At 53.8% G+C, this 9,798-nt stretch overlaps 1 protein-coding gene across 1 annotated transcript in view; it reads right to left on the reverse strand.

The window, feature by feature from the left end:
• The window catches only part of CSUI_009864 (uncharacterized protein), a gene marked incomplete at its 3' end in the record, with an annotated part of 14,043 nt that extends 5,377 nt beyond the window's left edge, over positions 1–8,666 (reverse strand). The window contains exons 1-7 of the mRNA XM_068069973.1: positions 7,186–8,666; positions 5,206–5,307; positions 4,670–4,738; positions 3,570–3,614; positions 2,447–2,518; positions 1,700–1,873; positions 894–1,340 (exon numbers count right to left, since the gene is read on the reverse strand). Coding sequence (XP_067918050.1) covers positions 894–1,340; positions 1,700–1,873; positions 2,447–2,518; positions 3,570–3,614; positions 4,670–4,738; positions 5,206–5,307; positions 7,186–7,969 — 1,693 coding nt within the window. The remainder of the gene's footprint in view (positions 1–893; positions 1,341–1,699; positions 1,874–2,446; positions 2,519–3,569; positions 3,615–4,669; positions 4,739–5,205; positions 5,308–7,185) is intronic.
• Positions 8,667–9,798: the final 1,132 nt, after the last annotated feature.

The raw sequence follows: 9,798 nt of genomic DNA on the forward strand, positions 1-9,798 counted from the left end.
TGAAAAGACATTGGACAGCAACATACGCTGAACAACTGAGAAACAAAACGACGCCCCCCGTGCCAGGAGCTGCGGTTTGCAGTTGAAGGTTGCAGACGGGCTAGGGTTCAGGGTTATCCCAAAATGACCGCAGTGTACAAGGAAGAGGGACACTGGCTGAGTATACACGCCCAAAAAGGTAAAGAACGACAATGCGCGTAGCGGGTAACCTTCGTTTTCCTCTTCACAGACACCACTGCCTCGACACAGCTACTGGCCACCACGTCCTCTCACCGCGAAAGGGTACCTGCTCAGGAGAGCAATATGCTTATTCACGCACCCCCGTCAATGAAACACCATCCCCGGACACTGTCACACGCTCGTCCGCCCTCCACTCAACGAGAACCCAAGACGACAACAGCTACAGCCCCCCTCCACACAGCAGGCGGGGAGGACTCGTGCATCTGGCCGATGGCAGCAACTGCTCCGTCGCTTTCCCGAGCACACTCTTGTAGGTACTCCACAAAGCCGCATGATCTGATCAAGGAACACAGCTGTTTTATATCTGAAGCAGCCGGGACACGTGATTCTGCCTCACCGAACGAGAGGCAGTTCAAACACCTTTCTCATGGGGCGACTTTCACCCGTTTTGTTCTGTCACCCGTCTCACCGTGGCACTGGCCTACGCTCGTGCACTGCTCCTGGTCAACCTACAACACCACCACGGGAATACGAACTCAGGAGAGGCATCAAAACAATAGAATATCGGACCGATGATGGCTGCGCTACTGCTAACGAAAGAGGAGGGTGCCAACAAAGCGCTTAGGGCAAGTTGCTAATGCGAAAGAGAAGACTAAACCGGAATTGAAGTTAAGGAGTATTCCCACCCTTAGCAAAAGATCTGTGCTACTGACCTGGGCCTTCTGCGTTAAAAGCTGCTCCCGCCTGCGGATCCCTTTCCCGCCGGAGACGCGGCGTCAACCCCGAAAACAAAGCTGCGCGAACATCCCGCGTCCGGAAACTTGTAACGCGTATCGCTGTTCGAAGTAGAACCTTCTGCGTAAGAGGTGTCACTCCGAGAGCCTTCCAGCAACGACGTAGGCGGCAGGCTAACGCCGCAGTTGGGCTGTGAGTCAGGGCAGCGCTCTTATCCAACTGCCTGCCCAGACTACTTGACGGGAACACCCTTGTTGCCCTCATCAGTGTAAGTTGTCCTTTGATCACTTCGATGAGTAACGCGTCTAGTTGCCCGGATGAGGGATACTTTGCCGCTTCACACGCATCCATGGTGGTCTTTAACGCTTGAAGCCTCTGGCTTTCTTCAAGTTCCAAAGCTTCCATCCATGACGCCTTCTCGTGGGCTATCAACACACATCGAAAAGTACACGACGACAATCCAAGGGCGGCGCGTACCCTCCCCACCTTTTCTCCAGTCACGCCTCTTGAAGTTGTTGACCATGCTTCAATCGCGTACAGTCTCATGCAGCATAGACTCAGGGTGCGTCCTGTTACTAAGGCCGGCACACTACGCGTTGGTAATAGCCAACACAGCATGTATGGATAGACCCAGTTTGCCCGTCTTGCTTTACCAAGTTCTCTGTTTCCAAAAGAGCGTCTACAACAGTGTACACTTAGCGAGTGGTGTGCCCCGAGCTCGCTTTCAACTCCTACGCGGAAACGTCTCTCTCCAGTCTTTACGCTAAAGGCACCTCCACCTAACCAGCTGTTGCAAGGCCTCCAGTAGGAGGTGAGCGGGTCCGCTGCTCACTATTTGCTATCCGCGACTGCGTAAACTCCGCCCGGGGAAGCGTCATGAAAATTTCGTTCGACAGAATAAGATGTGCATGCGCATCCCGCGCCTCCGGAAAACCAAAACGACCAAGAGGTTCTTCCGCTGCAGGAACGGAAAAACACCAAGACCGCAGCGGACACCAGAGCACGGCTGACGGCCGACAGAATCGTCAGACTGAGAACAAACTCCAGCGGCTTGCCAACGTCAGACTACGAAAGAGAATGATCAACCGACTGTGCACCTTGCGGGCGACAAAAGAATCCTCTAAACTGCTGCGCGCCACACAGCTCCGCAAACAGCAGGGAGCCGAGGCACGCCTGCTACAGGGAGTAGTGTGCCAGAGGTCACGTGATCGTGTGGGGTGGTGTGCGCCACAGCTGGACCGTCTCGAGCACGACGCTGTCCCTTGATATTCAGGCTGAGCTCGCTGTCATGTAGGGGGCAGACCGATTTATTACGCCGGGACGGCAGAGAAGTCGTCTCGTCTAGCCCGCGTCCAGAATGAATGAAGTTTACTTGCTACAGCACGCTCGTGACGCCCTCAAGCAGGTGCACTGCACGCTAATGCTCGGCCACGCTGATTTGCCGATCTTCTCTCTTCTACTCTGCTCAGGTGCAAACAACTAGTTGCTATAGACGGGCAGCGAGACTTGGACGCAAACCGCAGAAGCTTACACTCAAACAGCGGCGACGGCACCGATAAGTCAGCTTCCCGGTCCCGAGCCTGCCATGGGCTAACGCCCTCCCCTGCAGTATCCGCCGGACATTCGTAGGCCGGCAGGCAGGCAAGCAGCCAGAAAGCAACGCACATTCTGTGAGGGTACACTGATTCATGCCAGACTCGGTTCCATCCGAACAGGGCGCTCGGTCATTCACCGCACAAGACGGAACAGGAAACGCGATCAATTGCGGATGACCTGTTCGACGCGCTGCTCCTTTCTGTTTCGTCAATCACAACGCTGCTACGAAGCACCCCTGTCGGTCCAGAGCTGACGTAGATCGACACGGTCTCTTGCATACGGAAGCGTGCATAAGCTACAAGCCGCTGTTTCGGCCTGTCTAGTGGGAGTTCCAGCAACAGCAGACGCGAGTGTCCCCTTTCACCAAACGACAAACTTTCTATTTGAGTATTCCAGCCGGGGAAGCAAAGCCGAAGAGAATACTAGAACTCCCCTGTACCGCACGGCTCTCCAGCCACTCTACATTTCTTCCTCGGACATTGTGATCCACATACGTACATACATACATACATACATACTAAAACAACAACCTAAAGACGGGTGATGTGTGACACGCCCTCACAAGGTTTCAACCGCTGTCTCTCTGACCGAGTCACCAAAAAGAGCGCGAGCAAACACCCTCTCATATACGAGCTTTATAAGCTATGCTTCGTAGAAGGAACTATAAAGCTCACATTCGCCACGCCAAGCGGTAGTCAGTAGAAGCAAACAGGGAAGCTTCTCAGCCTGGGCTGTTGTTACTAGAAGCGCCAGCAGACACGAATCGGCGTTACCACAGTTCCAGCTTACAGGGGACGCCTTCACAGTCAGAAATCCATCAAGCGATATTTGCACACACGGAATCGCAAAGGGCGGCGGTTGCCAGGCGGCACCACGGGAAGCAGAACCGTCGCTGGTTAGGATCTCCAGGCAGTGAAGGTTATGCAGTACCGAAGTCACAAAGCAAGATGGACAATCCACGACACCGGCTCGCCTCCTTGTGAGACATATCTGCTGGAGTATCTCACACTGTAAGATCTCGACATGTGCGTCCCCATCGCTCACGGACGGCAGCTTACCTCCTTCCTCCGAGCGTTGTCCACGGAAGCCTGTCTCCTCTGTGCCTGAAAACGAAGCAGACGGACACAGGCGCCGAAAAGAAGCATTGCTCTCTTGGTATATCCAGGGACATACCAAGTTACAGCTTGCCAGATCATCGCGACCAACAATCACACATGACAGCTAGCGCGGCTGAGATTCTACACCTTACAGCTGTCGTCTATTGTTCTTCGAGATGATACGCTGGCGCCAAAGTCACACAGGGGAGCCTAACAAGTTACAACGGAACGTGCCGAAGTAAAATCCTTTTACCACCCTCGGGAAGAAAAAACGTTTTTGAGCAAAAATCCTCTTATCCCTATCCGCTACACGGTGTGCGCGTGGACGTTACCAATTCCCTCCAGTACTGAGGAGAGCTGCAGCGAACCATCATGAGGTGTCAGGCAGGAAAAAATTTCTTGCTCATGAATCCTCCCATCGTTTCTAGCGTGCCTCCTCACATCGTTGGCCTTAACAACACTACAGCAGTACCGACGCTGGTGAACTGGGGAGCTGAATGATGTCCCATGCTCAAGTGTGTTCTGTGCTTGAAGCGGCTCTAAGCAGGGAACTGCACAGATGGCAAAGGCGAAACAAGATCAGTTGAGTCTCCTCTCAACGAGAGCCGTATGTCAACAATCGCAATACGAACTACGTTCTTCAAATCGGGAAGTGGTGAATTTTTGGAGTACCTCATGTGAATCCGAAAGGAAATTCAATATACTCAGAGCGGGTCGCACAGAACAGGACTTCCCACACCGGCAAGAGAAGAATCTGAAACATGGACCCCGCGAACATTCTTCTCCGGCTATTTTTGTCTCTGATGTTGACATATACGGTAAGAGAATTACAGCCCACTAAGGAGAATGTCGAAATAAAGACCACCGCCGATACGCGGATACGAATGTCCGCCATTTTGCCATTCGCCCCCCATGCTGTTACAATGTGTGACGCAGATCCACCCAATTTAGCAGATACGTGAAGGCACTCCCCTGCACGGAGACAGGGGCTTTTCGAATACTAAGGCTGGTCAGCAGAGATTCGATGCCCGGAGAACAACAGCATCCCATCCAGGACTCACTCGATCGCAGCGCACCCTCTGCAACCCACTGATGCAGTGTGTGCATCGGATCCCACTCTTCAGGGACGGCTGCAACACCCAACGAAAACAGCACATCATGAGACAGTTCGTGGATAGAAGCAACACGCGACACACTCACAGGGGCGCTGTCAGGTGTTCAACAACGCTACTATGAAACATCGGTGCTCTATGCAACGCCACTTACTCAGCCTGTCCGTCACACTTTAAAAAGCCCGTGGCTACATACGCCTTTATACGATAGCGCTTCATTCACTGCAGGCGAGCTCCAGCGCGGCGTCGTCTGAAAGCATCAGACGCTAGCATGCATCGTGCGGCTGGCCACAGCCACGCCGATGGAGCCCGCCAGGCCTCCCCCTACATCTACAATCTGCTGAGAATTGTCCTAATATAACCTCCGTCTACGCTTCTCCAACCCAATTGTTTTCTTCTACTACGCTCACACGCTGCACTGCCAGCTTGGATCCACAAAGAACCATGAAACCGTTTCCCTCAGAATATACATTGTTGGGGCTCACCCTCGGTAGGTGACAGCGGCCCAGTCGGGGCAAGATCTTCGATCATAGGCTGTTCAGCATGTCCTGGCGGCGTCGCCTCCCCCTGGTCGCTAGCATCTGGGCCTGGACAGCGACAGCCAGAAAATTTGCATGGCGCACACGCAGTTCAAGTGATGACAACAGTGCACTGAGAAACCTACAAAACTTGCCATCGGTGTCCGCACTGCAAACAAGCACTTAACCCACCCAACATCTGAATGCGAGAGAAAATGCTTGCTCCCTAAGGCTTCTTGGCTTTGCTGGCTTGGTCCGGACTATCTCCAAATACGATGTTATGAGAAGAACCGGACCGGTGGTTGGTCAAGGCAGGCCACCTGGAACACGCTCACACGTCGGGAGGCAAAGTGGCCATTCACTGCCCTAGAGGCTTGTCGTGGGCGCGAGGGCCGCCAAAAGCAGTTGCGCGTAACTTCCGCCCTCCCGGGTCCCCCAAGGCTTTATTGAGAAATTCGGAGCAATCAAATAAAGCCACAGAGGACGCAAGAACCTTGTTTCGAGTGCCAGACTCCAACAACGTGTGCGCCCCCCGGCTGGCTAGGGCTGTGGAGATACAGAAATGTATGTCTAATGAATATGCCTCAAACGTAGGTGTAGCTACGGTGCCCCAGGCGTCGAGAACCCCTGCCTGTAGCTGTTGACCATCGGAGGGCCCAAGCGCAGTACCACACATCTCTTGGTACAGCGTACAGGGGGTGGTGATGCACCGAGTTGTGGAACCCACCCGCACACACGGGTGGGTGGACATCTAAAACACCTGTTCACAACTTCGCTTCAAAAAGGGGAAAGCAAGCCGACATCAGAATGTATACTTGCGAGGTACACTCCACAACTAGAACTAATCAAGGGCTGTCCGCACGCTCAACAGCACAAAGGCCGGAGATCACCAAGGACCACTGCATCGTGCTGAGTCAGCAGTTGAAACCCACTAGCACGAGGTTCTGTTGCCACAGGCGCGAATACACGCATGGGCCCCGATCCTGCAGCTAGCATTTCCTGGTCAATGAGAAGAACGGCTCGTACTCCAGACTGGTCCGCTCCTACGCGGCTGCAGAAGGCGCCCGTTCGCATTTGACACCCGACGCTGCCCCCCCGTGGCCGGCATCCCGGCGGCGTCAAAGGAAAGTCAGTCTTTTGAAACAAGATCCAGAAGCCTCTTACACCACCCGTAACAATGCTCAACAGCCATACGTTGTTTTTGCCCCGCGAACCCTGAGTCGCTAAGACACTACTGACCCCGAGGGCGACGCCGACGCCATTCCCCACTAATGTCCATTTTTTGTTGGCACCCTGCTCAGATGAAGAGAAGTGTGGGTGTTCCCACAGATAGACTGGATAAACAAATGGAACTCCTCACGATGCCAAGTGTCGTATATGCTATGCTACTCAACATTCTACCTTGAAACCCCGTGATCTTCAATCAATCCAGGAACAGCAGGTACCCTTGGCTCTAAACGTACATCTCTACGTATCGATGTAAACTACAAGTATTAACCTGTACACAGTTGCGTGGGGTGGCATGTCCTGGATTGGGAGGAGTGCACAGGGACGCATACCGAGAGGAGTCTCTCAGAAGCTGAGAGTAGCACGCTCGTAATCGGGACGACCAGCGAGCAGCAGGCGCGGGGCCTTGAGGCGGCTGGGAATGAGTAGATATCGAGGCTCACGGACGGCTACGGTGCGCTAGGAAGGAGAGTCGCCTAACCGAGCACGACAGCAGTCACATACGGAGAAGCATCAACGTGTACGGCCAAGAGATATGGTAGACGTGCGCACACGTCGCGAGCAGTATACGGGTATATACAAGGACCACACGTATACAGACAGGGCACGGGACTGGAGGTGAACACAAACATGTCATTGCTAGCACTTCGCTAGCTCGTTTTTCCTGCCTGGACAGACCCTTTTCCCCTCTTAAATGATGTCGGGGCTGGAATGGCGTACCTTGGGGAATCTCGTCATCACTATCTTCTGCAATAGGCTGTGTAGCGGCTAGTCGGCTGGCGTGCGCCGAAGCCTCTATCGCACTACATAGTGCTTGCTCAGGATCTTCTCTCTTGCCATCCGTACCCGCCAGTCGGCTAGAGGGTTCTTCACCTGCAAGCCTTCTAAAGGATCCCCCACTCAAAGGGCCTGAAGAAGATGAGGTGTTCTCCCCCTTTAGTGCATCATGATTTTCTGCCTTGCTACCGTGGAAAAAAGAGGACCGGCGGAACAATAGCCCATCAGAACCTCTGTTCAAACACTTCCGTACATAGAAAGCCAAGAAAAATGAGAGGATTGCAAACCTCGCAAGACCTGATGCCAAGGAGAGTCGACTTGGTTGTCTCGGAGCTGCCCGGCGGGTCCGTGGACGAGTGCCACGGTGGCACAGGCATCCGCGTCTTTGGCCCAACGACGCACATCTCCCTGGTTGTCTCCTCTGGAGTTCTCTAGAATCTCTGACATCCATCTGGATACGGTGAAGTGGTACCTCTTGTTTCTTTTCAAGGTAATAGCCATCTCGCCGCATCTGGGCGGTCCCGTGCTTTAGAACCCTGTCGTCACCGTCTACGCTTGCACTTGCACCTGCTTCCGCTTCTGCTGACGTGGACGGCAAAAGAGCCGGTTGCCCTGTGGGCATCGCGGACCCCCTCCATGACGCCGTCTTTTTTGGGGAAGATGTCACGTCGTGCTGCCACGCTGAGGTGTCTGCAGAATGCTGGTAAGAACTGCCTTCTGCAGCCATTATAAAAACGCAGCGTCGATGGTGAGGGGAACACCAGGAGCTGTGGGCTCAAGAACGCTGCACCATAGCCACATATCAAGTGGAGTGAACCAGTTTGAAGGGAAAATGCAGACAGTGGTACGGTTGGAGAAATGTTGGAAGGTTGTCCTGAACAGGTGTTCTCAACAGCTGTTCCACACTGACGTAACAACGAGACAGAAGGCAGTCCTAATGGTGGTGCTTGAAGGGAAGCAAATGGAACAGGGTAGAAGAAAAAAACCTAGAGGCGTTCCAAGTCAAGCTGCTCGGACCTGCTTCCTGGGAAGGAGGCCCTGGCCACTCTCTTTCCCACATAAAATATACAGCTACGCACATGAAAATCAAGTCGCCGACAACCGCTCAGGTGGCGACAGCCGCTCCTTTTCACCGTTCGGAAGATCTCGAGGCCAATGCTCGCCTCTATTGAAGTAAAAAAAAAAAAAGCTGCTCTCGAGTGTGGCCGATCGAACCGGGACTGGGAAGTTTCAGAGAAGCACAACTACGACACCAAAGAAACTTCTCCCTCGCCACCACACGGCCGCCGACCGGACTGCCTCCGGATATGCGTCTAAAACGCAGTCACCGCCCTGAGTACGCGACGGTTTCAGAGTGTTACGTCAACCCACTGGGTCAAGAAAGACCCGCGATACTTCCAATCACCGATGATCGTCTAGCTGTCTCCATCCGACGCGGTGGAAGGTCCGGCCCAGGAAGGCGCATGTCGGGAGGAGACCCTGAGGGAGCGGGATGGTCGAAATGCGGAAAGGCCCTCTGCCGCTGCGCATGCGGGATGGTTTGCGCTCCGACAGACAACAGCAAGTCGCGCGGTTACCCGAACGTGACGTTCTTCTTTCGAGAGCCTAACTGCCTCAGCCAGCTACGTCTCTCGCCGCTGCCTAAGCCGAACGTATCACATTAGCCCCGCTAAGTTCTCCGGTTCGGCTGTCAGAGGCAGCGTTGTAGTCCCTTTCAGCCGTGGCCACTGCTCTCACAACAGACGCACAACTGCCGTAGCTGGCGCAGAACTTGAGAAGACGCTAGATGAGGTTTTGTTTTTCCGCGTTAGCACGACGACCTCCTAAACACATGCAGTGCTGGATAGCGCTCGTTGCATTTCCTTCGACAGACACCTTGCCCGTTTCCCGCATACATGAAACACGGCAGAACGCGCGGCCGTGGTCGCAGAGCCGCTTTCCACTAGCCCCCCGCCAGGACTGGTGCCTGTTCCAACTCAGAATCGTGCCTTGTCAACAGCTCCACGTCGTCTGGTGTGGGCGTCGCTGCTCTGATTCTCTCTTCCTCTGGTTCTTTCGGATCCTATCTTCCTATGTCTCGCTGATCCACTCCCTCTCTCTGATTCTCTCGCTCTCCTTGCTGATCCCCTATCTCTCTCCGATCCTCCCTCCCCGACTGTCCCTGATCCCCAATCTTTCACTGGCTGTTTCTGATGTCCTCTCTCTAATTTCTCTGTAAATCTCTCTTTCTCGCGTACTCTCTGATCCATTCTCTCTCTCGTCCCCTACGAGCGTTTAATTCTCCTCTCTCCGATTTTCTTTCCCTAGTTCCTCTGATCCTCCCAGCCCCTCCGATCTGCCTCTCTCAAGACTGCCTGTTGCTTTCTCTGCTATCTCTCTAAGCGCGGACAAATCCTAGTCCGTGCATCTTCCCACGTACCTACCCTTACTATTTGTATCTGTTTCGGACATTTATGCAACGGCTGCGGCGCCTGTTGTCTCCGTTTCTCCCTCTCTGTCTGGCTGGACTTTCTCTGTTTAGATAGATCTTTTTCTATACTTCTACATGGACAGGAG

This window comes from Cystoisospora suis, assembly GCF_002600585.1.
Source record: "Cystoisospora suis strain Wien I chromosome Unknown contig_6201, whole genome shotgun sequence".
Classification (NCBI taxonomy): domain Eukaryota; phylum Apicomplexa; class Conoidasida; order Eucoccidiorida; family Sarcocystidae; genus Cystoisospora; species Cystoisospora suis.